The sequence below is a fragment of the Centrocercus urophasianus genome, unplaced genomic scaffold, assembly GCF_019232065.1.
Source record: "Centrocercus urophasianus isolate 14NV4802_14NV808 unplaced genomic scaffold, USGS_Curo_1.0 seq_37, whole genome shotgun sequence".
Lineage (NCBI taxonomy): Eukaryota > Metazoa > Chordata > Aves > Galliformes > Phasianidae > Centrocercus > Centrocercus urophasianus.
The window spans coordinates 5,046,452-5,070,801 of record NW_024884944.1 but is presented as its reverse complement, the minus strand read 5'-3'; the positions used below and the strand labels follow the sequence as shown (position 1 = coordinate 5,070,801).

Sequence of the window (24,350 nt, the reverse complement as noted above, 5' to 3'; positions counted from 1 at the left end):
CAGAGTCTTTGGCATTCTGTAGGGAAGTAGTTGCTCACAATTTGCAGTCAAGCAGCCCACATCCCAGGAGCGCTCTCTGGCCCAGGCACTCCCTGCTCTGCTCTCCCATTCCCTGCACAACAAACCCCTCATCCCACACACAAGGAATTTGCCCCGAGATACAAAGGTCAGATGGGAGCAAAGGTCAGCTCCATCCCGAGAAGCCCACAGAACAAACAGCGATGGCCCATTATCGCTGGGACAACAACACACACCAACACACCAGCAATCCGCCCACTGGGAGATGCTGGGGGAACGGGGAGGGCTCACTGCAGCTCTGGGGGTTAAGGTCAGGCTGGATGGCTGCAGTCCAGCTGGTGCAGGGCACGTGCAGCAGTCAGGTGACGGGCACTCACGTCATTCCCCAGGCACGCTGCTGGACCTCCACGTTGTATTTACATGGAGTGAGGTCCAAAAAGCCTACCCCTGTGGATGCACTTATCTCCGAGCTCTTCTGCCGCCCGCAGATGGGTATATAAAGTGAGCCCGTGCCTGGCTGCAGCAAGAAGTGACAGCAGCCAGGTGCAGGGCAGAGGTGCAGCCTCGCTGCGCTCCCCATACTGGGGACACCTGGCCTCTGGCAGAACGTGTCTGACCTCGCTGGGCAGCCCCACGCAGGAGCAGCGCGACTCCCGACTCCAGAAGTGAGGTAAAATTGGGGAGCGAAACATAGGGACGGATGGCCCACAGGACACAGACTGTGGCATGAATTAACGCTCATCTTCTCCCTTCATCCTGTAGCGTTGCAGCTTGCTGGCCCAGCAGATCATGTCACTGAAGGCTGCGCTTCTTCTCACCCTCCTGGCCACCCTGCCAGGTTGGTGTCTGCGTGGCTCCAGGCTGCCTGGCGGCACGGGGATGGGGTGGAAAAGGGGTGTGGGGGAGCTCTGGCAACAGCCACCACAGAGCAGAGGTGGCCACGCTCACATGGCACAGCTGCTCCGGCCCCGTGATGGCTTTCTGAGTTCCCTTGAACCCACGCCATGACCGCCGTGTGCCAACCTGTTCCCATCCTCGTGACTCAGAGCGAGTCAGCAGCAGGCAGCTGGTGGCTGCTGTGGGCACGGGGTCCTGCAGAACACAAAGCCCCAGCTGCTGTGTCTCTTGGCCACTTCAGGGGTGGCTTCCCAGCTAACACAGAACTGGTGAAACATGCGATGAAGCCCAAGAGCACCCGTACCCCACACCCACGTTCATCCACCCCATCTGCTCTGTGTTTTCTCAAGCTTTGCTCTGCATCCCCAGTTCTGTGGGCTGCTGCAATAACCACTGCTCTTCTCCTTGCAGTGTCACCAGCCGAGCTGGCACAGAATGGCTTCTGGGATTACCTCAGCCAGCTGACCAGTGACAAGGACAGCCTAGAGCAGGCACAGGGCAGCAAGCTGGGCAGGGATTTCACGTGAGTATCCTGCTTCTGGGGCTCACACCACTCTGAGAGGAGCTGGATGTAAAGCTCGTGCCCTTCCTGTAAGTCAGTGGTGCTTTATTAACTGTGACTGCTGCCTTGTACAGAAGCCTGAAGGAAAGCCTCCAGGACAGAGTCAGCAATGTGGGGAACTTCCTTGAGAAGCTGGCACCTCTCAACAGAGGCATCCAGCCACGGCTGTACCACGACTCTGACAGCCTGCGGAAGCTCATCAGGAAGGAGCTGGAGAGTCTGAGAGTGAAACTCTCCCCTTACGTGGACGACGTGCACCACAGAGTCGGCAAGCACCTGGAAGACCTCCGCTATCAGCTGCAGCCCTTCACCGAGGAGCTGCTGGACCAGGTGTCTCTCCGTGCACGGGAGCTGCAGCGCCACCTGACGCCCAGCCGCAACGTGGCGGCTCAGCTACTGGACGGAGTGGATGAAGTGCAGCGTTTCATGGCTCACTACGCCGATAAGATCGCCTTCCACACGGACCAGGTGAAGGACATCTTCCAGCCGTACGCCGACAGGCTGGTGAGCGAGATCCAGCGCTCAGTGGAAGAGCTGCACAGGAACGTGGTCCCGCACAGCCCCGCCAGCCCGGAGCAGCTCAACCAGCACATCCGTGAGCTGTCCGCCAAGCTGACGGAGAACGCACGGGATCTGCACCGCAACATCCAGCGCAACCTGGAGCGGCTGAAGGCCAAGCTCAGCCTTCGCCCCAGCCGCCCCGGGGAGCGCTATGCCGAGGAGATGGCCAGCGAGGTGCAGCAACGCATCGACGAGTTCCGCAGGGACACCTTTCTCCAGATCCAGGACTTCACGCGCGCCGTGCACCAGGAGACGGAGGACATGAGGCTGAAGCTGTCCTCCCGGCCCCACTACCCGGAGGAGGCTGCGGGCAGCCCGGCCCCGCTAGAGGACCTGCGGGCCAGCCTGGATGCGCTCTGGAGGGATCTGTCGCACAGCCTGAGCGAGCGCGGCGGGGATGCGCCCTAATGGCCGGGCACGGGGAGCAGGGAGCGGGGCCGGGCGCAATAAAGGCTCCGAGCCACCACGCCTCGCCTCCTCCGCCGCCATCACCGTCCCTCTGTTTCCCCATCACGTGACCTCACCCAGTCACGTGACCTAACCCAATCACGCGATACTTGCAATCACGTGATGGTTCCATCCCAGTCACGTGATCACCTACGACTTACGCGCCTTCTCCGTCACGTGACCGGCCCCCGTCACGTGTTCGCGCGGCGCGCAGGCGCGCTGGGAGCGGCCCGGCCAACATGTCGGCGCTGGGTGCGGTGGAGGCGGCCGGTGCCGGAGGGGCTGTCCTGTTCCGGCCTCTCAGCGCTGAGGATGGGGAGCAGCAGCCGGCGGAGATCGAGTCCCTGTGCATGAACTGCTACCGCAACGTGAGGGCGGAAAGCGGGTGGAAAGGGTGGGGACGGGTGCAGGGGTGTGCTGGGGGAGAGAGGCCTGTGGGAGGCTGGACCTGGGGGCTGGTGTGGGGATGGAGCCCCGCAGGGCCGTGCAGGCCGCGCCCGGCTCCATCGGGCTCCTCGCTGCTGTAGGGGGTGACGCGGCTCCTGCTGACCAGGATCCCCTTCTTCAAAGAGATCATCGTCAGCTCCTTCACCTGTGAGAGCTGCTCCTGGTCCAACACCGAGATCCAGTCAGCGGGCCGCATCCAGGAGCAGGGCGTGCGTTGTGCCCTGGCCGTGGCCTCCCGGCAGGTGAGCAGCTTGTCCCAGCTTCTCTCAGCAAACAGCTGGGCTGTACCAAAGGGAGGTGGGGAGCTGCTTCAGAGCTGCCCTGTGTGTGCCTTTATTCCTCATGTGTTGCTCTTGAGAATAAAAGCTCTTGTGTCGTTTGAGAAATCATTTTTTTTTTTTTCTTCTCCAATGAGCCACTTAATCCCAAAGCGTATGTATTACTGATGCACTTGTGTGCATAAGAATTATCTTCCTGCGTGTTCCATTTATCTTGCCTGCTCATTGCTCCCTTGCTCTGGTGTCTGCAGTGAGCAGTGCCTGCAGCTCTCTCCCCAGATCTGCAGAGGTTGTTAGGAATCTGCCCATCCTGAGCGGGTGGATGAGGCAGGAGTTTGAGCTGCCTGCTGGGTGGTCTCTGAAAGTGTAACTTCAAACTGAAATGGGACATTTGTTCTGTTTCTGCCTCACAGCAAAGAGGGTGCCCTCAAACTATTGCTGCTTCTTCTGCAAGAACTGTATGCCCCAGTGTGGGCACTTAGGATGTGGAAGCTCCTGGTCCTAATGCTGCTTGTGAACTGTTGTGTGCAGGATATGAACAGGGAGATTGTGAAGACTGACTGTGCCACTGTTCGAATTCCAGAGCTGGACTTTGAGATCCCTGCCTTCTCCCAGAAGGGAGGTGGGTATGTGGCCTGTGCCCCTTTACATGCCTCTACTGTGTAGTAGGCAGTGTTTGAGGAACAGCCCTCCTGTTGGTGTGTTGTCAAGACAAGCTGTCAGGTTTGGGAAAACTGCTGGCTGTACTTAATGGAGCTTCTGTTTCTTTCCCTGTCAAGTTCTTACCACCATTGAAGGCGTAATTGACAGAGCTGTTATGGGTCTGGAGCAGGACCAGCCTGTCCGCAGGGTAAGATGCTGTGAAAGATGAATTTTCTGAGAGCTGCTTGTTTTTTTTTTTTGCTTGTTTACTTTGTAATCCCTCACCTACTGGCTTTACACTCTGCTAAGTGTATCATGAGCTCTGGTTTGTGCTGTCAGCAGTGTTGTCTTCAGCTCTGGGTTGCCCCTGATATCAGTCTCCAATGTGTCCTCTTGCAGGCAACAGACAAAGAGGTGGCAAGTAAAATAGATGACTTCATTAGTAGGTTAAAGCAGCTGAAAGAAGTGCATTCCCCTTTCACGTTTGTAAGTATGTCCAGGAGTGCAGACCTGTTCTGTTGGAGGAGTGGGCTGGCTTCTTAAGGCTTCCTGTGGCTTTCTTCTCCTATAGATCATAGATGATCCTTCAGGGAACAGCTTTGTGGAGAATCCCCATGCACCTCAGAAAGATGAAGCTCTTGTAGTCACTTATTACAAGCGGACTCCCCAGCAGGCTGCTATGTTGGGTCTTGAGGTAACGTGGAGGTGTTGCGTTCCCTTCCTGCTCAGCCTTGCCCTCTCCACTGCTGGTGGTGTGGTGTCCACTTTCCTTCCACGCAAGACCAGCTGGCCTTGGTGTGCTCCCATCCACCCCTTGCTACCTGGGAGACCATCCACCCATTGCTACCTTGAGTTAGAGAGGAGGCACAGGTAGAAGCTAAAAACCTTCTATTGCAGGAAGAGGAATCGGATGAGAAGCCAGCTGATTCTGCAGAGGATCTGAGGAACGAGGTGGGTGATTTTTGCAATGCAGTGAGGGCTCTGAGCAGGTGACTGGCACATGGGGCAGGCTTGCAGGGCCGGCTGATGCTCCCTGACTGTCCTTTTCATTCCTGTGCTTTAGGTACTGCAGTTCAACACCAACTGCCCTGAGTGCAACGCTCCAGCTGACACAAACATGAAGCTAGTGCGTATCCTTTGAGTGATGGCGTGGGCTCAGATGGCTGTTTTCTGCTGGAGTCTGTGCAAAGGCCAGGGTATGGGCTGCTAGACCTACTCCTGCAGCATCCATAAGGCACAAATAAATTATTTCTAGTAGAAGCTGCAGGCCACTCGTAGATTCTTCTTCTGATGAATTTTCCTTGACTGTCTGCTCCAGAAATCCCACACTTCAAGGAAGTGATTATCATGGCCACAAACTGTGACTCCTGTGGGCACAGAACAAATGAGGTAAACTATTGACATATATATATATTTTTGGGGGGTGTTGGGGAGTGTGTTCTTCTTTGCCTTGATGGGGAGTTTCTCAGAGTTGTTGGCCAGGGTCCTGTGTTCTTTAAATTTGTGAAGGGAGAAAATATTGTGTCTGGAAAAGCTCCATGTAATGAATGAGGGTAATCCATCTCCAGGCCTGTGATGTTCCCTGCTTTTGAGGGCCTGTCCCCAAGCCTGGAGTAGCCTTTGCAACGCTCAGCAAGCTGAGCAGCCATGGCAGGCCCTTCAAGAGCATCCTGGCCTGACTCAAGTACAAAAGTCCCATCTGCTGACTGCCATGTGTTCCTAGGTGAAATCTGGAGGAGCAATTGAACCCCGAGGCACCAGGATTACCTTTAGAATCACAGATCCTTCAGACATGACGAGAGACATCCTAAAGGTAATGAGCCTTCAGGTGTTTCCCTCCCTCCCTCTTTGGCTCCTGCGGCGGGTGCACGGTGGCCTGGCTGTTCCCTGAGGAGTGGGGCTGTCAGGATTCACGTGGGGGTCTCTGTTGCAGTCAGAAACGTGCAGCGTGGAGATTCCAGAGCTGGAGTTTGAGCTGGGAATGGGAGCACTGGGAGGGAAATTCACCACTCTGGAAGGGCTGCTGAAAGATATCAAAGACTTGGTGAGTGGTTCTTGTTGTCTTCCGGTGGAACCTTGCCAAAGGGGCTTGTTTTACTCAAGGTGGAGCAGTGCACTCCTCTGTGGGCTTCGTGTTACCTTTGCATCATAGTGTGTCAGTTACACTTGTGGATTCTTGTCTCCAGCTCCTGTACCCCGCTGCTTTGGTGACAGCAGGGGTCAGACTTGGTCATGCTGTCAGCTTGAATCCTTGCACTCTGCCTGAGGGGCAGTTCTGAACACCCAGCAGAGCTCAGACCCTCTGTACTAATATTTAGTCTGCCTGTGGCACAGGGATTTTGGTGCTGGCTTTCTCCTGTGCTGCATAAATGCCCGTGTCTGCTCTTCCAGGTTGAGAGAAACCCATTCACCTTGGGGGACAGCTCTACTCCAAGCAAAACAGGAAAGCTGCAGGAGTTCATTGGCAGATTGCAGGAGGTAAGTGTCCTCTGAAGTCTCAATGAGCTGTAACGTGGTTTTGCCACCGTTTTTGCTGCTTTGAAGTGTGTTAACTCCTTGGCAAGTGTCACCGTACCTCTTCAAGCTGTTCCACCCTTGGCCTTTGTGCCGTCACATCTTGTCAAGCTGTTGCTGTTTCTGGGGAAGATGTCAGAACTCTGAAGCATGCCATGAATCTGTCGGTGCTGGAAGTACTGAAGGATTACAAGAAGTATTGACACGCTGCTCTCTTTCTGCAGATAATAGAAGGGAAGACAAAGGCTGTCTTTATAATGGATGACCCCGCAGGCAACAGCTATCTTCAGGTAAGGTGGCATGCAGTCAGACTTGAAGTATTCTGAGCAGCTTGAGTGTGTTTTCTTTGTGTCCTTGATGTGTGTTGGCTGTCAGGGTTTGTTTCTGGCTGCAGTGCTGAGTGGGTTCCTGTAGGCTCTGCCCAGGAGAAGAAAACTGCTTGTGGCTTTGTGGGAAGGGAGGTGGGAGCAGTGTCAGCTCTGTGATATCAGGGAGTCTGGTTGTACTGTCTGGACTGAATGATGGAGTCTGTGGCATGAAGAACAGGTTTTATCCTCAGTGCTGGGATTGGATTTAAATCCTGCCTGCAGCTCTGCAGCGCTGCTGAAGCATTTGTAGCCTGAGGCTCGGGCACGGTGTGCAGGAAGCTTTTCTCTCCCTGCAGAACGTGTACGCCCCAGAGGAGGATCCGGAGCTGAAGGTGGAGCACTATGAACGCACGTTTGAGCAGAACGAAGACCTGGGCCTCAACGACATGAAGACTGAGGGCTATGAGACAGTGCCGGCCTCGGGCCGGTAGCAGCACGGTGCAAAGCAGCCCCTCCATGCTCTGAGGAGCAGAACTCGTTCCTTCCCGTGCTGCTGGCAGCGGCTCGCAGGCCTGAAGAGCAAGAACTTCCCGGTGGGGAGGCAGTTTGGGGGGGTTATTTAAAAGCTGTTTGTGCGGCTTCTGGATTGCGGGGCTGCGGGCGCTGTGCTGGACGCCAATAAAGCCATCTCAGCATGCGGGCGCGTGCAGGTAGAGCTGGAGGCCCCGCCCCTCGACGTGCCCCCGCCCAGTTCGGCGAAGCCACGCCCATTATCCCACGCCTCTTTTCGCGAGGCCCCGTCTATCTCTACGCGCCACAACTCAGCGGAAGTCCCGCCCTCCTGGGCCTTTTTGCTGCTCTTCGCTTCCGGTCGCGGTGCCATGGCCGCGCCGGGTATCTCCAAAGCGCAGTACCTGCAGCGCTACCTCAGCGGCCCTCCCGCCGCTCAGCCCCGCCGCCGCCGCAAGAAGAAGCCGCCGAGCGGCTCCGGCAGAGCTGGGTGAGTGCGGGCGGCACGGCCCGAGCGGGTCACGGCCTCCCCTGGGGCCTCCCATCTCCTTCCCCCATTCCGGCGCGGCTTGCGGGCCTCGGTCGGGCGATCCGCTGATGGCGGCCCTCTGTCCGCACTCAGGATGCGGATCGTAGATGACGACGTGGGCTGGAGCAGCATCGCCGCTGTGCCTGAGAAGGAAGAGGAGGAGGACGAAAGCGACGTGCCCGTGGTGAGGAGCTGGGCCGGGGGCCGTTATGGAGCCGTTACGATTGAACTGTTTACAAACAGCGAAAGCGGGAGGCTGGGCGTGCGTGATGGCCGTAAGAACCTTAAAACGGCCGGGTGGGGTGAGGCAGAGTGAGGAACGGCTGTAGAATGTGCTGGGTCCTGACTGGGAATGTAGGAAGGGAAGAGAGAGAGAGGCTGCAAGCAAAACCCTTGGATCCGTTCTTTCTAGTGCGGGAATAGTTGCCGAGTCCTTGGAGGTGTTCAAGGCCAGGTTGGATGGGGCCCTGGGCAGCCTGGGCTGCTATGAAATGTGGAGGTTGGTGGCCTTGCTTGTGGCAGAAGGGTTGGAGGTTGGTGACCCTTGAGATCCCTTGCAGCCCAGGCCATTCTGTGATTCTGTAATAGCTGATCCTTTCGTTCAGAGAACATAGGTCCTTTTATTTTTTTGAGCTGTGTTGTGTGGTCTGTTCTCTTACCTTCAGGTGGCAGAGTTTATTGATGAGCGTCCGAATGAAGTGAAGCTCATGGAGGAGTTCCGAACAAACACTAAATGGAAGCTTTTAGGAGGTGAGGGTGGATTTTGCTGTTGTTTCTGCCTGAATGTTTGCAGTTTTAAACAGTGAAATTAGGAAATACAAGGAATTATAAAGAACCTTAATGATGATTGCTTACAGATTGCTTTTTTTGTTCAGACCAGAATGAAGACTCACAGAGCTCAGATATTTCAGCACCTGCCAAACCTACCACACGGTACGGATGTCCAGCTACAAGCTCTAGCATTGATTGATCCTTTTTTGTGCTTTCATCCATCTTGTTCTGCAGTCTCAAGGTCTGCAGCAAAGTTTGAGAAGTAGCTTCCACGAGGATCCCTTTTTTCCGTGCTGAATCCACCGTGGCTGGGGGAGAACTTCCAGCTAGCACGTTGTTTGGGTTTCTGTAAAGTCCATGAGCAATTATCCCACAATCCTTTGTGATATCAGAGCAGTCGGAGTGATGACAGCCTCTAGATTTGTAACATAGTGAGGGCGGTTGTGTTACAACATGCCTCTCTTCTGAGGTGATTATATGGGATGTTCTGTGATCAGAATGAGTTTAGACTAAGATGGTGTGATGGGGTGTTATTTTGTGGGAAGGTGATTACTTGAGAACACAGAGTGGGTTTATAGTTTTGAATGTTACAAGGGTTAATGAAGGCTTGAAGTGATACAGTTAGAGCTTTTCTGTGATCGAAGTTATCTTGGAGTTCTGGGATCTGTTTTGGGCAATCTGAGGCTCAGTAGTGCAGATCACTGACTTTTACCCTACTGGTAGCTCTACTGGTACCCTCTACTGGTACCTATTGGGATCAAATGGTAGATCCCGTTTGATATCTTTGTCTGTTCTGAAGATGAGAAATGGAAATGAATAAGCTAACTTATTTGAAGCTTCTCCTCCTTTCTTAGGCAACAACGTCACGACTCCCCAGATTTGTCCCCTCCCAGACAAGAGAGAAATGATTCCCCCAAACTCTTACCTTGCAAGCAACGACAGGGTGACTCCCCAGACCTGTCACCTCCCAGGAGGAAACGCCACGACTCCCCAGACCTCTCACCTCCCAGGAGGAAACGCCACGACTCCCCAGACCTCTCACCTCCCAGGAGGAAACGCCACGACTCCCCAGACCTCTCACCTCCCAGGAGGAAGCGCCACGACTCCCCAGACCTCTCACCTCCCCGGAGGAAGCGCCACGACTCCCCAGACCCGTCCCCACCAAAACGGCAGCGCCACGACTCCCCAGATCTCTCTCCTGAAAGAGTCAGTTCAGCAATGGGAAAAAAAGGCTGTCAAATGACAGGTAAGTCACTGCTGGGAGAGATCCAAGGAGAGCAGCTTCATTTTGGGCACAGCTCCTCTGACAAGTCCTTGTCACGTCAGTAGCAGCAGGCTGCTCCAGATCTGTCCCCTCAGTGTAAGAGGAGGTATGATTCTGACCCAGATTCATCACCGCCTCTGAGAAAGAGGGCTGGGTCACCAGGTCAGAAAAAGCCGAGTAGAACAAAAGGTGAGTGTGTGTAAGGATGTATAGTCCAAAAGCGTGGAATTGTGGTGGAGAGGTTATCACTTCTGTTGGTAAAAATAGTTCTTGTAATGCTTTATTTAGTTAGAGAAGATTTGTCCTAAAAGTGGTCTGGGTAAGTCTTAAAAAGTTATCCAAAATGAAAACAAAGTTTAAGCCTTGTCTCCAGGTTCAGAGGAATAGAATTTCAAGGCTGATGTCGCATGCTTGTTCTTTACAGTTTGTCATCGTTTAAGGTTTTGATTTGTCTGTGGGTTATCTCATGTATCCCCACGTTTGGGTCTCTAGTGGTTCTTAATGCATGTTTGTGTTGCAGATGCTTCCCGCGTAGAAAAGCTCCGTCGTGACTCTGATTCTCCACCTCCACGAAGGGGGACCCAAAATGCCTCTGAGGCAGACCTTTCCCCCCAGCGGAAGAATCACAGGTCAGGTCTATTCCACAATGATTCCCATAAGCGTGGTCCTCTTCAACATGTTCAGAGCGAGTCTTCATGCTCCAGTTTTCTCTCTTCCACAAAGGGCTCTGCCTTCTGGAAAGGGTCAGCGTGGTTCAAGGAGTCCCCCTGATCTCTCACGTCATCGGTACCCTGATGATAAGGGATCTCCCAAAAAGGTAAGGGTTTTGTCTTTCCATCTGAGCTGTAATTGCTTCCTTTGATAGAAGTCTTTAAAAGCGTGAATGGCTTACAGATGGTAGAGCAGAAATATAGCTTGTAAATGCAGCTGTGCCAGCCTGTCAATTTGCAACAAGACAAAGTGTGAGGTAGGTGAAAGATGAGCTCTGACTCAGTCCTCTACCTTTCTGGAGGTCTGTGGAAACTGTTCCCAAAGATGGCATCAAAGTGGTTTTGGAACGCGGCTGTTTCTCCTGAAACTTCCCCTTGTTATACCTGTAGGTCACTGGACAGCTCTCAGCCAGCAGCAGATGTGATTCTTGTTTGATTTGCAGGCCAAAATGATGTCTGGGGTCAAAGCTGGCTTGGTGTCAGCTGACGTGCTGCGGAAAGAGCAGCAGGAGCTCAGGAAGCAGGAGAGAAGTAGCAAGCACTTGGAAGGTAAAGGTCTAAAACCACTGCACAAACATCAGCTTTTTCTCTGCTTTTGGCTGCCTATTAATGCTATATCAGGCCTTGTCTTAGAGGGTTGGTTGTTAGGGTGTTGATGGAGAGCATCCCTGTTGCTTGTCATCTAGGCATGCTGATGAATTCACATAGGTAAGGCCACTGGGTCTCTGAAATAAAATTTGAGTGGCAATTTCAAAGAAGGGCCAGTGAAACAACTGTGAGGCTTTTGCCCCATCTGAAAGTCCTGAAGGAGCAGACCGTTACTCCAAGAGCTGATTGCATGAGTCAGTCATTGAACGGTCTGGAAACCATTCCAACGTGAGTGACTTAAGGTATCTGTTACCCCCAGAGGAATCCCGACACACAGAAACCATCTTCCGTGACAAGTCAGGCCGCAAGAGGGACCTTGAGCAGGAACGGCTTGAACAGAAGCAGAAAGATGCAGCAAAGTCAGAGCGAGATGAACAATATGCCAGATGGGGAAAGGGGTAAGGTGATTTTGGTGACATGCCACTTTGCAGGGTTGGGGCCTGAGGGTTGGTATTGTGCCTGGGACCGGGTTATTTTGTGTGGATTTACCCTGTTTGTTGGTGGGTGCTTATCAGAAATGCTGCACGCAGTGGACTGTGGTCAGTACTGCAAATTGAGCAGCTCACAGTAAATGATTCTGTAGTTTTGAGGTGAAGCTTTGTGTGTCTGTTTTCAGGTTAGCGCAGGGGAGGCAACAGCAGCAGAATGTGGAAGATGCAATAAAAGAGATGCAAAAGCCTTTGGCTCGTTACATCGATGATGAGGATCTGGATCGAATGCTGCGAGAACAAGAGAGGGAAGGAGACCCAATGGCTGAGTTCATCAAAAAAAGGAAAGCCAAAGAGAACAAGGAAAAAGGTGTGGACATGGAGTGCTGGTGTGCGTTTTAAAGCCCAGGGAGCATAGAAATGCAGCTGCTGTTCAGTGAAGAGCTTTAGGTCACCGTGGCAGCTGAGTCCTGAAGGACTGCTAGTCTAGCTTTAGTGCCACAGCAACATCTTCTCTTATTGACGCGTTAGCAGTTTCTGTGGCTATTATTCAGTAGGTTAGAGTGCAGTATGTGGTGACATAGGCAGTGAGCACACTGCGGTTTGTTTGAAGGTACTGCTGGAAGTTTCCTCTGTGAGCTCTTAGGCAGCCGGTGTTTGTGTCTGAGTAAACCTTCCAGATTGGTGGGAATGTGATCAGAAGATTGCACTGAAGTAACAAATGGTTGTATTGCTGTTTCTGTCTCTAGAAAAACCTAAGTACAGTGGACCAGCACCTCCCCTCAACAGATTTAATATATGGCCTGGGCATCGCTGGGATGGGGTGGACAGGTGGGTGTTCCTGGTACAATGATATCACTGAATGGTAGTACAACTAAATGGTAATACAACTTCAGAGAGTTTACAGTGAGTGAGATTTAACACATTCAGCCTTTACCATGCTAACAGTTACAAATGGGTGGTGGAGACATGCTTGTCTGGGACAGAAGGGAGCCAAGTTCTAATCTGATTTGTTGTGGCTCATGGGAGGCACAATCTGCTGTTAGCCACAGATAGGGGTGGAAATTGGGCTGGAGGTGGTGGTGCAAAAGTAGAGGAAAACATGTGATGTCATTTAAAAGCTTTGTGACTTTAGAAATGTGCATGGTAGCCCATGGTCTTACTGGTCTCACTTTGTAGGTCCAACGGATTTGAGAAGCAGTTCTTTGCCAGGATGGCCGACAAGAAGGCAGTTCAGGAGCTTGCATACAAGTGGAGCATTGAAGACATGTAGAAAGAAGAAATAACCATGTGAGACAACATGCCTGAATTGAGATTTGCTTGCTACCACTGCCAGAGCCATAAGTAATGGCTCCTCTGCCTGGATCAAGCGCTGTCCTCAGCATTCAGTATCCTACAAAACGGGTTGGTAGGCCTGGAGAGCAAGGAGCTCCTGGTGGGGGGCGGTTTGGGGGGGGCTATTTAAAAGCTGTTTGTGTGGCTTCTGGATTGCGGGGCTGCGGGCGCTGTGCTGGACGCCAGTAAAGCCATCTCAGCATGCGGGCACTGGCAGAGCTGGCAGCCCCGCCCTTCGGCGTGGCCCCTCCCTCTTCGGCGAAGCCCCGCCCACCTCTTCCCCCTTCAGCGAGGCTCCGCCTATCACTTCGCGCCACAAACGGCGGAAGTCCCGCCCGCTTCCCAGCCCTCTGTCGCCGTTGCGCCGCCCTTCACTTCCGGTCGCGTTGCCATGGCCGCGCAGGGCGGTGTGGAGCCGCAGTCTCGTTGGTCTCGCTTTGTAGGTCGGTCGGATTCGAGCAGCAGATTCTTTGCCCAGATGGCTGACAAGAAGGCAACTCAGGAGCTTGCAAAGAAGTGAAGCATTGAAGTTGAACATCTCAACTTATTTTAAAGGCTACAGTTTTATAATTTTAGATGTAGGTTCGGATGTTTATTATTTCTACGGGGGTCTCATAGCAGAGTTTGCTGCAGTACTGAATTTATAATGTGTATTAAAATTTTATTACCAGACACCTTCTTGCTAAGATATATCTGTGCAAAGAGATACAGGAGACTTTAGCTGGTGCAGTTGACACATAAAAATGCAGCCTTTTGTATCATTGCCAAATGCAAGTTGGCAAATGCGGTGATGGCTGGTGTGGATAATAATGTACGGGCTTTGAAAAGGCTCTGCAGCTTCAGCAGGGACAGGGGAGCTGCCTCTCTCCATGTGCTGATGGATCAGGTGTGTCTGCAAACAGGCTGGGAGCTTGGCTGGGTTGGAGCACCTCCATCCCAGAGCTGCTTTGCCGTGCCCCACCAGCACCAGAAGAGTGGAGTGGGGTGCAGGGGTGGTGGCTCTGAGGGGACAGTAAGATCTGACACAAGTAAACGAGTGTGAATACTTCTGCCCTGTACCTCTCAGAGTGACTCCAAAACCACTCTTTGCAAGTGTAGAGCTGGGCTCTGGTATCTCTTGTGGCACCTGCAGGATCTGACGTGTGGGATGTTGGCTTCACGTGCAAGATATCCAACACACATCTGACTCGGGCAGTGAGAGGAGGAAAGCTGCCTGCGCTTTGCTGAGGGCTCCCACACCACAGGAGAGTGGTGAGGATGAGTGCTGCCTCCCCCCTCTAGGCCATGGCAGCCAGCAGAGGGTGCTGGCACACTGGGTTTGGCTGTGCCTGTGGCACAGAGGGGTGCCCCTGCCCAGGGCTGGATGCCCGAGGTGTGGGTGCAGCCGTGCTCAGCACTCCTGAGTGCTGCAGCACACGTGTGCTGGGGATGGAGGAGTATTTGGGGTGTGCTGCATATCCTAGAGCCCAACCTGAGTTCTGAGCACACGAGTTGGTCCATGTGTGTGCCTTCCTTCCCGTGCTGACCCTGTGCACGCACATGTGTTGACTAGGGAAGGGGGAGGATGGCTTGTCCCATTGCCCTTGCTCTGTGTCCTGCTTTGGCTCTGCTCTGCTGTCTGACGTGGCTGTGTGTGAGCAGTTCTGGCAGCAGAGGAATTGGAAAAGGCTCTGGGATCTTGTGGGATGAGAGGGGTGATAGAGATGGAGTGAGTGGTGCTGGGAAGCGGATCTCTTGATTATTGTTTCTGGAAGGGCAGCAGTGCCATTCTTGGCATCTTAACAGCAACTTTGATTAGCTTTAACCAAAAAAAAAAAAATTAAAATCTTAATTTAATTTAAAACACTGTCATTCATAGTCATGGCAAACACCAAGCAGAGTAATTATTATGCAAATGAGGCAGATAGAAAAAATGATTAATAATTGCACAAATTAAAAATTATTGTAAACATCCTGTGACGAGTGATAAGTCCGCGAGGAGTGCGTGCGCAGGAGGCAGCGTTGCTCTGCCAGCTCCTGCATCCTGATTTTCTCATTAGTGGGATTTAATTAGCAAATGATGCGGAGGAACTGAGCAGCGTTTTGGGGCAGGTTGGGGGTCGCTGCACCCGGTGTGTGGTTCCAGGTGATGGCAGGGAGATGCTGGGATGCAGACTGAGCTTTGCATTCAGCTCCATCCCAATAACTGCGGCTTTTAAGGTGTCTGGGCAGGGAGAAGGGGGACCTACAGCTGCTGGCTGGGGTTGGCAGTGCTGTGTTGTCCCCATATGCACCCTGCTTGCCCTCGTGCCACCCAGCCCCTGCTCTCTGCCATCTCCAGGTCCTGGGCTCCGAGCTGCCCCAGCAGCAGGCTTCACCCCTGACCAGCCCCCGAATGGGCAGTTGCTACTTACTGGGAGAGTTTGCTCCCTCCAAGAATTAATGAGCTTATTTGTCTGGCATTTTGCTGCTAATTGCATAACATTATTTTTTTCCCCCTGTTCGACTGTTTTGCTTTTATACTTTTGACAGCGAGCACGATAATAATAATAATAGGCTTACACTGGCTAATAGGCTTACGTGGTGCATTATTCATGTCAAGGACAAGCAATTAAGCTTGGCCTCACACATAATAATTAGATTTTTGTTGATGAGCTCATCACTAATGTGTTTAGTCAAGATTAAGAGCTTAATCCCTGGTGGGTGACATCACCTGCCCCCCGTGACCCCTGGCCATGGTGTGGGGTGCAGGAGGACCGTGGTGCTGGATGAGCAGGGCAGCTTTGTGGAGGGCAGTGAGATGTGTGTCTGTCCGTGTTTCGCACCAGGAAACAGATGGAAGTGGTTTCTCTGAAATGCTGTGATTTCCTGCCTGGTTCCCAACGAATGCTGCTTCCCTGAGCCCTGCAGGGCTCAGCATGGATGGATGGATGGAAATGTGCCTTCCTCTGACTACCAGGCTATTTCCCCCCCCCCTCTTTTTTTCTTAAATAGCTCTGCTAAAGTGGGTTCTGGCAGGTGACACGTTATTGTAACTCTTCCCTGCTGTGATCTCCTATTATTTTTTTAATTAAAAAGAGCCCCAGATTTGTCATTTTAATTTTGCTCTAAATGGCAGCAGCTCTGAGTGGCGGGCGCTTGGTGAAGGCTGGAGGCCATGTGAGTCACCCTGAGCTGCTGGGACAGCCAAGAGATGGAACTAGAGGATGGGACTGAGCAATAGGGCTGGTGTGGGACCCCCTATGGAGCCCTCCATGGGGCCCTCTGGGCTCCAGCCTCACACTTTTCCCCTGTGCCTGTGAGTCTGTGGCAGCTGGCAGCGGTGCCAGGAGCACAGAACCAATAAGGCTGCCAGGTTAGTGATTGTATATGCACATGTGCACTTTTCTTAATTGTGGAATAATTAGGGGCACGCAGAGATAAAAATTACTAATAATATTTACTCTAGACTCTTTTTTTTTTTTTTTTAATAACCCCCTCTCTCTTGCTTCGTTCTCCGAGTCTTGGTGGAAATAACTTTGCAGATCCCAGTTAATGAATATTTGTAAATGCAAGAACATTCAGCGCTGGAATATCCAGAGGGCATCCTCTCTCCTCCTTGTAATTCTTTTATTATATTTTTTTTTTTCGGGAGATATTTAATATTTATGGTTCCATATCCTTGTGAATAAAAGGAGCCACCCGCAAACCCCGAGGAGCAGCGAGGCTGCGAATATTTATGGTGCTTCCTTTTCTCCCTTTTCAATTACAAAGACACCTCGCATAATGAAGCGCTAATAACCTTGTTAATCTAGGATTGATACTCTTTCTCCTGGCCGTCTCTTAATAGAATTAAAAACAGATTAATAATCAACGGGAGGCTGTGTGTGATGAAGGGAAAAGGATGGGGCGTGGTGTCCCAGGTTTGGGATGTGGGCATGGGGTGAAGCTGGCAGTGCTCTGCCAAGGGGGGGAGGTGGGTTTTCCCTCCTCTTTACACAACTTAAATTTTTAAGACAAACAGCCGTGTAACGCCATCTCCTAATGAAACTGTTTTATGTTAATTAATTATGTATCAGGGCTCATTTTCATGCGCAGCCTGGCTCTGCTTCCCCTCTGCCGAGCCTTTGATCTGTCAGAGGCTAAACGGGAGATAAATAATCAAATTAAAAAGCAGTCTGGATGGCAATAAACACATTTAAGCTGTGTTATTTGGTGGTTGGTGCGGGGTTCTGAGTTCAGCTGCTCTGTGGGCTCCTCCTGTGCCTCACTTTTCCTGCAGTGTCCCCCTGCCACCATCCGGCACCCAGTCTTACATCTCGTAATTGGAAAGTGCTTTATGGCCGTAAAGAAGTCATAATGTTTGAGCCTGCCTGCGATTACCAGCTCACAGGTTTCTTCTTTAAGGGCTCTGAGCAGAGAGGGGTGCATGGGTAGCAAAACCCACGTCTTGCTGTGCAATCAAAGGGAGCATGGAGAGCACTGTGCCCTCCAGGCTGGCTGCAGGCCCTGCTTTTGGGCTTCTGAAGGCTTTTCTGTGCTGCATCGGTTCTTGTTAATCCACGCATTGGAGCTGGCTTAGGGGGCAGCACGCCCAGGGCATCGGATGGGCTTTTAGCTTGGCAAAACCCAACACGACCTCCGTTTCTCCAGACTCAACCAGATGGCAGCCAAGCTCCAAAAAGAAGATGGGAGGTGGCTCTCACACGGGGGGGCGACCATTTGCAGCAAGATCTCTGCCTCCACCCAAGTGCAAAAGGAGAAGGGAAGGTGCTGTATATGATGCGTGCAAAGGCGTCGTGCTGGAGGGCTGTGCTGAGAGCTAATCAGCTCACTGCATTTTTAACGTGGCACAGGAAATCTTTATGGTTTTTTTTTTGTCAGTCTCATTCTTCTCCCCGTTCCCTCTGTAGGGGGGCTGAATTATTTAATGCTGGATATGAAGCAGAGCTGTTTTCCCTCTGCCGGGCTGCTGACGGTGCGTTTTGGCCCGGGAAGATTGGCAGATGGCTGTTCTCTGGGGCGGGTGCAGGGGGAACCCGTAATACCAAGTAAATTACCCACTTACAGCCAGATTTACAGAATCACTGAGATCCCACTTAAAGGCATCTCAATAAATAGGCCAGATTCGCTCGAGCGTGCAGCACCCAGCGGCTCGAAGATGCACCCTGACAGAGCGCTCCCAGCCTCTCTGTGTGGAGTTTTTTCCTTTCCTTTGCATGCAGCAGCAAAATCTGCTCCTCTCACATCGTGCCTGGTGGCCTCCTGGGATGGAGTGATGGCATCGGAAGGGCTCCAAATTGGAGCACGTGGGGTGATGTGTGGATTCAGCCTCTAGTTGGGTATCACCAAACGTGTGTTGATGGGGCCATGATGGTGATCACACAACAGGTGAATCAACACGGAGGGCTGCTCTGCGTATCAGGGTTTATCTTCTCCATTAATGGCTTTCTAAATTGGCGGCAGTGGAGCAAAAAAACCCAATTTGAACTCAGAGCATGCATGATTACTATTGTAATAACCTTGGCTAATAAGAATATGATGTGGTGTTAGGCTAGGAAAGAAAACACATTTCTCATTAGCTTTTTGATTAATTACTCCACATAATTTCCTAGGGGGACAAGCCTGGGACTGATTGCCTTTGCTTTTGACGTGCGGAAGTGGTTTACCTTAATAATTTTCTCAGTGACATTTTAATGGCAGCCCTCAGTTCAGCTCTGGTTGGCTGCAGGCTGTGCTCCCGCTCTGGGCATGGGGCGGTGCTCTCTCCCAGCCCTATATGGCCCCATATGGCCTGGCTGGGGCTCAGCAGAGGCGTTTTGCTGTAGTACCTGGGAGTCTGACAGCTGTGGTGCCATGTGAGCAGTGCCAGGAATCCAGCTGCTGGAAGGCTTATGTTTACATACAGAAGCGCCCGCTTTCCTTCTGTGCCTTATAATGCAAGTATGTGACAGGAGTGAAAGTATTGGGTAGTTGGGTGATGTTGCCCACATGGGGTGGCATTGAACTGGGGTTGGAAGGAGGGGAAAAGCTGGATTTCTCCATCATAGCATCATACAGAACATTGATATCTTTCTGTTGTGGCAGGCGATGCTTTATGATAGGGAGTGTGATGGGGGGCACGAGCAGTGCTGGGCCATGGCCCCACGTGTCCCACACTGAGATGTGCTGCAAACCAAAGTGACCTGCCTTGGCTGAAGGCTTTTACATCGTAATTAAAACATTGGCGAGTCCATACAAATTTGCACTAACTGAAATGTCAGGGTAATTCTCACCCTGCTGCTGTGACATTTCTGGGGGCATTGTCTGAGAGTGGATGGCATGCTGCTGGGTGCTGCCTTCCCTCAGTCTTATTGAGCTTTGTGTTACTTTGGTGCTCCCCAGGACCTTTATTCCAGAGCTCATCCACACCTGGGGGCTCGCAGAACTAAAAGTAGGGCCTGGCTTTGCTGGGAGCCTGCCAAGCAAAAGGGCAGAGATGCAGAGAACAGCCTCTAAATGGAAACTGGAGCACAGCATCCTCTGAGCACAGGTGAGGGGCAGGCAGGGGCACACAGAGGATGTGCTGAGAGCAGGAGGAAGGCAAAGGCTCCCTGTGGGCACAGGGGGTCGGGGCGGTGTCACACCTCAGCACGGCAGAGTTGCTGGCTGGGTGCAGGGAGCGTGAGCGGCGGCGATATTTATGTTTCCGCCTAAAAGCCTGGATCAAAGCAGACACTTTAATCTACTCAACAACAACTCAAGGATTAAAAAGTTGCAGGCAAATCACAGCCCTAAATTGGTAATATATTTTTGCTTGTCAGTTGACAAATCATTCTGTAAATCCGTTCTGCAGCTTTCTGTATTCCCTGTAGCAGGAAGGGATTTGCCAACCCCAACCGCTGTCTCTCAGGAGGTGGCACGCAGGAGGGCACTGCTTTCCCACTGGGACCAGTTCTATTTGTTCCCACTGACTGCTTGGTTAGGGAGCAGCATGCCAGGGCTGTTCCCTCCTTATATCTTCTCTGTTGCTCCAGTTGTTGTTTCTTTCCACCATGCACATCCCTCTCCCCGCTGCAGTTAGGGGCTGGTTGCATGCTGGGGACACTGCTGCCCCATCCCCTCTCGAAACCGCTGCGACTTTTATTTGCCAGAATGTTTCATTTTCAAACAAAGTAATTACTAATTAATTGGCGAGGAGCTTTATTTCTAATCCCTCGGCTCCTAGGAGGGAAATCTGGCTGTTTTCTGGCTGGACGTCTGTGGCGGTGCTTGATGGCTGCACCATCTGGCGGGCTGGAAATAATTAGCAGGTGTCCGATGTGGAAGCAGGTAATTGCTGATGGAGAAATCTGTGTATTTCTGCATATGTTTGTGGAAGGAGCGGCCCTGCCGGGCTGCATGAAGCAGGGATGCAGGCTGCAGGGTGGGCTGACGGCCGCTGGCTGCATCCAGGGAGCGCTAACGTTTGAGCTGGATTTAGGGCTTGGTGCAGCAAAGCTGCTGTTATCTCCGAGGGGTCCTTGGGATAAACACAGTGGCTTGGTGCTAAAGCCTCTGCCCGCTGCAGCAAGCTGCTCTGCATGAGCATCCCCCACTTTGTCCTCCCCCGTTTTCATCCTTCCCCAAATCCCTCCTGGAGCTGGGAAGGGGAGGAGGCACTGACTCAAAGGGGCTTCTCCTTATTGGCTTCTTTTTGTTAGGATTCTTCTCTCTCTCTTCTGGCCAGTGCCAGGCGAGTTGATGAATTAGCCCAATATATATTCTGTCTGGGAAGAAAACACATATCATATATATCTTTGACAAGTTATTATTCTTCCTTATCAGAATATGTGTGCATCTCGCCATGCTATAACTCACCCTGCGCGTCGCTTGTGGGATGAGACAGGAGGAGCACGGCAGGTTCTGAAAGCTCCTCAGCGTGGTCTGAAAGTGTCTGCGTGCTCTGAGCAGGATGAGCCCTTGTGATCACAGAATGGTTTGAGTTGGAAGGGACATTTACAGGCCATCTGGTGCTGCTCCCTGCAGTGCACAGGGACACCCGCAGCTCCAGCAGTGCTCAGAGCCCCGTCCAGCCTGACCTTGGCTGTCTCCAGGCTGTTGCTGTTTGCTCACGTTGCGCAAATCAGGGATGCTGGGATGGGGGCTCATCGTCCCCAGGAGAGGAGCAGCTTCCTGCACCCAACGTGTCGGACAGGAGCTGGGGAGCACCAGCAGCATCCCTGCCAGGATGGGCGCATCTGGAAGGCAGAAAGTCTCTCCTGCTCCCCAGCCCTGCTGCAATGGCTTTAATGTTTAACTTATTAAGATAATAGCTGTTCCATCTGCGGCGGTTTGAAACATGATCTAACAGGAATCTTCTAACAAAAGTTGCTAAGCAGCTCTGACATGATTTACTAATAGACTCCGAATGTGCTGTAACTGAGATGGAAATTAATTTAGTGATTGGGAGATTGATATATAGAGTAGAGCACATCCTGGTTTTTAAAGGCTAGGAGGAACTGTTGGGATAGAAATCTCTAGTGGCTCATACGGAAGAGGTACCAGCCCTGTGTGATCTGAGCACATCTGCCCAAACGTGTGAGGTCTGCAGGGTGGAGGGGTGCAGGGGACCTCTGGGCAGGTCTCATACTGCATTTTGGGATGATGATGTAGGGGGATAATAGAATCAGGATGGTTTGGGTTGGAAGGGAGCTGAAGGCCGCCTGGTGCCGCTCCCTGCAACGCACAGGGACACCCACAGCTCAGCAGTGCTCACAGCCCCGTCCAGCCTGACCTTGGCTGTCTGCAGGGATGGGGCACCACCGCCTCTCTGGGCAACCTGTGCCAATGCCTCAGCTCCCCCAAATGCCAAACCTTCCTCAGCTCCAGTCTCCCTCTCCCCTCTTGTAGTCTGAAGCCGTTTTCCCTAGTCCTGTCACACAGATCCCACCAAAAGTTTGCCTCCTTCCTCCATACAACCCCTCTTCAGGTACTAAAAGGGGATTGCTGATTTATCACACTGAATGCCATACCATCCTAATGCATTTGTTAGCATTGTTTTGCTTTTGCTGCCACCTGAGCATGATAACTGGGGGAAAACACACCCAGCAGCCTCTCCTACCTGACTGAATTCAGGGCAGAGGCAGCACTGGGACCGTATAACTGAAGGGAAACACGTGGGGTTTGGAGCCTGCCTCTTTTTATTTGTGTTGATTCCTTTTAACAGCAGCTGTGCATCCATATTTATTGAGGGGAAGGGAAGAAAAACCTCCCATACTCCCAGGAAAGCAGAACATCTTGTAATTATCTCGCTAGCTTAGCTAGCACAGGCAAACACCGGCTCCCGCAAGTGGATGCTGACCATGAGCACCGCTCTAATTTCCCAGATCTGGGTCATTAGGGAGGGCAAACAGGATGGATCTGATGTCGAACACGCTCTGAACATTAATGGGATGAAAGGAGCTGGCGGACAACCGTCTCTCCTGGGAGGAGCGGGGTGGGAGCTGATTGCTGCCCTCCTTTCCAGCCCAGCGCTTGGCACTGGGCAGCAAGGTGCTCAGTGCATGGCATTGACTCAGCCATGGGCACAGGGCAGCCCCCAGGGCCTCTAAGGATGTACCCCAAGGTGGTACCTCCTGTCAGCAGAACTTGAGCTCTTAAAGCTGCCGCTAAGATCTCTGACAGAGGGCAGGAGTGCAAGATGAAGAGGAGCGTGCATTTATGTTTCTTTTCCCTTCTTTTTTCCTTTCCCAGCCATCTCCTTGCAAGGAAAAACATAAAGCTCCTGGGCATCTGTGCTTCGCTTCTCCCTTCCCTGCAGGTCCATCAGTATGCAGTGCCCGTTACCTCGATGAAGGACCCACGCTGCCTTTGTGCAGTCAAGGTTACCTCCACGCTGAGCTCTGCAGCAGCCTCGTGGTGCTCACACCCAGCTCACCGCCCGCTCTCCCTCCCGTGCCCAGCAGGACCTCTGCCACATATCTCTGCTTTCCTAACAGCCCTTGGAAGCCACACACCCATCTGCCAGGTGGGTTTTTCAGCAGCAAATCCTGCTCCAAAGAGACGGTTTGGGCGAATGGGAAGTGGCAGGCAGACCCACTCGTGCAATAGCACGGGCTGCCAGACACACCTGCTTCCAGCGCCGTAATGAAGGCAAATATTTAGAGAATGGCAGAGTCCAAATTGCTCAGCGTTTCAGTCGGAATCAACAGCCTTTCGGAGGCTGGGATTAATTTGAAGGAATTTACTGGTGGAGTTGGTGGCAGATAAAACAGTTTGCTTATTTCACACTTGTATGGCCACCTGCTACGAACTGTTTGTTCAGTTTCAAATTCTTTAATTAAAATCAACATAAAGCAGATTGAAAACATCCCAAGAAGGGGATGCTTGATTTGCTGGAGGATATTGCAGAAGACATGCCAAAGCACTGCCAAGGCGCCTTACCCATCGGAGCCCCGGCATGTGCTGGCCGTGGGCACAGTTTGCCACGGTTCCCAGCCCTGCCAGTGATGCTCGGGCACCTGTGCTCCCTGCCCCTCATTCCAGGGCACCGTTTATCCACATTTCTTCCTCCTTATGTCCTCCCTGCAAGGCAAGCCCTGCGCACTCGGTGCACGGCGGCGCGTTGGCCCCTTTGTGCGGCTGATTAGAGGCCCTCCTCCACCAAACATCAAAGCTTCAATTAACACAGGCCGCTTGCAACCCTCTTGCAGAACTCAGATAAGAATGGAATTTTCCCTTGGAAAATGGATTTGTATTTAGCTGCGTGTGCTGTGCAGTAAATGACCTGCTCTGTGCGGTGGCAGAGAGGGTCCGGGGACAATTAGGGTGCTCATTGGGAACCGGTTATCTGAAGGAAACAGGCACACTGCTATTTAGCTGTCTAATATCCCAATGGGAGGGGAACCAAAATTAAAAACTGTCTCTCTTTTCAGAGCCATTTGAATCTGAAGGAGGATTCCTTTTTTATTCGGTGCTTTTCACTCGAAGGTTTCTTTTTTTTTTTTTTTTCCTCTGATTCCCTTATTTGCGGGTGGCTGTTTGCAGATGAGAAGAATGGAGAGGGGAAGGAGGGCTGACCGTGCTGGGGGGCACAGCGCTGTGCTGGGGCTCTCGAGCATCCCCAAGGCTGCTTGGTGCTGGGACAGCAGGGCAGTGGGATGGCAGGACAGTGGGACAGCAGGATAGAAGCCCTCCTCAGCCCCACGGCCTTGGGCATCCCTCAGGGGGGTGGCAGAGTAGTAGGACAGAAGGACAGTGGGACAGCAGGGCAGTGGGGCAGTGGGGTGGCAGGACAGCAGGACCAGCAGGGCAGTGGACAGAGGGATGGTGGGACAGCAGAACAGCACAGCAATGGGACAGCGGGATGGCAGGTTGGCAGGGCAGTGTGATAGCAGAACAGTGGAACAGTGGCAGGACAGCGAGATGGCAGATCAGGAGGACAGCAGGACAGAAGGGCAGTGGGACAGTGGGAGAGCAGGACAGCAGCCCTCCTCAGCCCCACAGCCTCAGGCATCCCTCAGGCACGTGGCTCCTCTGCACAGCAGCAGCATCTCAGCAGAG

At 52.4% G+C, this 24,350-nt stretch overlaps 3 protein-coding genes across 11 annotated transcripts; all 3 read left to right on the top strand.

The window, feature by feature from the left end:
• The first annotated feature begins 483 nt into the window (after nucleotides 1-483).
• On the top strand, nucleotides 484-2,504 carry APOA5 (apolipoprotein A5). The gene is made up of 4 exons (XM_042831984.1): nucleotides 484-688; nucleotides 781-856; nucleotides 1,327-1,438; nucleotides 1,552-2,504. Exons 2-4 carry the CDS (start codon nucleotides 808-810, stop codon nucleotides 2,444-2,446), a joined length of 1,056 nt encoding a protein of 351 aa, XP_042687918.1. The 5' UTR covers nucleotides 484-688; nucleotides 781-807; the 3' UTR covers nucleotides 2,447-2,504.
• A 133-nt stretch (nucleotides 2,505-2,637) lies between these two features.
• On the top strand, nucleotides 2,638-7,371 carry ZPR1 (ZPR1 zinc finger). Its single transcript, XM_042831983.1, has 14 exons — nucleotides 2,638-2,853; nucleotides 3,013-3,174; nucleotides 3,742-3,832; nucleotides 3,990-4,060; nucleotides 4,252-4,338; nucleotides 4,424-4,546; nucleotides 4,750-4,803; nucleotides 4,916-4,982; nucleotides 5,171-5,241; nucleotides 5,576-5,665; nucleotides 5,786-5,896; nucleotides 6,244-6,330; nucleotides 6,591-6,656; nucleotides 7,031-7,371. The coding sequence occupies exons 1-14, from the start codon at nucleotides 2,725-2,727 to the stop codon at nucleotides 7,163-7,165; spliced, it is 1,344 nt and encodes a 447-aa protein (XP_042687917.1). The 5' UTR covers nucleotides 2,638-2,724; the 3' UTR covers nucleotides 7,166-7,371.
• Nucleotides 7,372-7,524: 153 nt separating this feature from the next.
• On the top strand, nucleotides 7,525-24,108 carry BUD13 (BUD13 homolog). 9 transcript variants are annotated; one of them, XM_042831982.1, is made up of 14 exons: nucleotides 7,525-7,674; nucleotides 7,807-7,897; nucleotides 8,379-8,463; nucleotides 8,589-8,646; nucleotides 9,339-9,690; nucleotides 9,814-9,937; nucleotides 10,269-10,377; nucleotides 10,472-10,565; nucleotides 10,902-11,007; nucleotides 11,366-11,504; nucleotides 11,723-11,904; nucleotides 12,284-12,365; nucleotides 12,714-12,938; nucleotides 22,542-23,155. In XM_042831982.1, exons 1-13 carry the CDS (start codon nucleotides 7,556-7,558, stop codon nucleotides 12,805-12,807), a joined length of 1,635 nt encoding a protein of 544 aa, XP_042687916.1. In that variant the 5' UTR covers nucleotides 7,525-7,555; the 3' UTR covers nucleotides 12,808-12,938; nucleotides 22,542-23,155. The 9 variants fall into 9 exon arrangements, with proteins under 9 accessions (XP_042687916.1, XP_042687915.1, XP_042687914.1 ...); XM_042831981.1 differs by lacking the exon at nucleotides 9,814-9,937 and having other exon boundaries at nucleotides 7,526-7,674; nucleotides 9,339-9,455; nucleotides 9,573-9,730; XM_042831980.1 differs by lacking the exon at nucleotides 9,814-9,937 and having other exon boundaries at nucleotides 7,526-7,674; nucleotides 9,339-9,455; nucleotides 9,495-9,730.
• Nucleotides 24,109-24,350: the final 242 nt, after the last annotated feature.

What these genes read in the sequence shown, in the direction of transcription:
- APOA5 (XM_042831984.1), top strand. Translation starts at nt 808, where the DNA reads ATGTCACTGAAGGCTGCGCTTCTTCTCACCCTCCTGGCCACCCTGCCA. An exon ending in CCTCCTGGCCACCCTGCCAG is followed by an intron (nt 857 to 1,326) that starts GTTGGTGTCTGC and finishes TTCTCCTTGCAG; the next exon opens with TGTCACCAGCCGAGCTGGCA. An exon ending in AAGCTGGGCAGGGATTTCAC is followed by an intron (nt 1,439 to 1,551) that starts GTGAGTATCCTG and finishes TGCCTTGTACAG; the next exon opens with AAGCCTGAAGGAAAGCCTCC.
- ZPR1 (XM_042831983.1), top strand. Translation starts at nt 2,725, where the DNA reads ATGTCGGCGCTGGGTGCGGTGGAGGCGGCCGGTGCCGGAGGGGCTGTC. An exon ending in GTGGGCACAGAACAAATGAG is followed by an intron (nt 5,242 to 5,575) that starts GTAAACTATTGA and finishes ATGTGTTCCTAG; the next exon opens with GTGAAATCTGGAGGAGCAAT. An exon ending in CAGGCAACAGCTATCTTCAG is followed by an intron (nt 6,657 to 7,030) that starts GTAAGGTGGCAT and finishes CTCTCCCTGCAG; the next exon opens with AACGTGTACGCCCCAGAGGA.
- BUD13 (XM_042831982.1), top strand. Translation starts at nt 7,556, where the DNA reads ATGGCCGCGCCGGGTATCTCCAAAGCGCAGTACCTGCAGCGCTACCTC. An exon ending in CCCCAGCGGAAGAATCACAG is followed by an intron (nt 10,378 to 10,471) that starts GTCAGGTCTATT and finishes TCTTCCACAAAG; the next exon opens with GGCTCTGCCTTCTGGAAAGG. An exon ending in AAGTAGCAAGCACTTGGAAG is followed by an intron (nt 11,008 to 11,365) that starts GTAAAGGTCTAA and finishes TGTTACCCCCAG; the next exon opens with AGGAATCCCGACACACAGAA.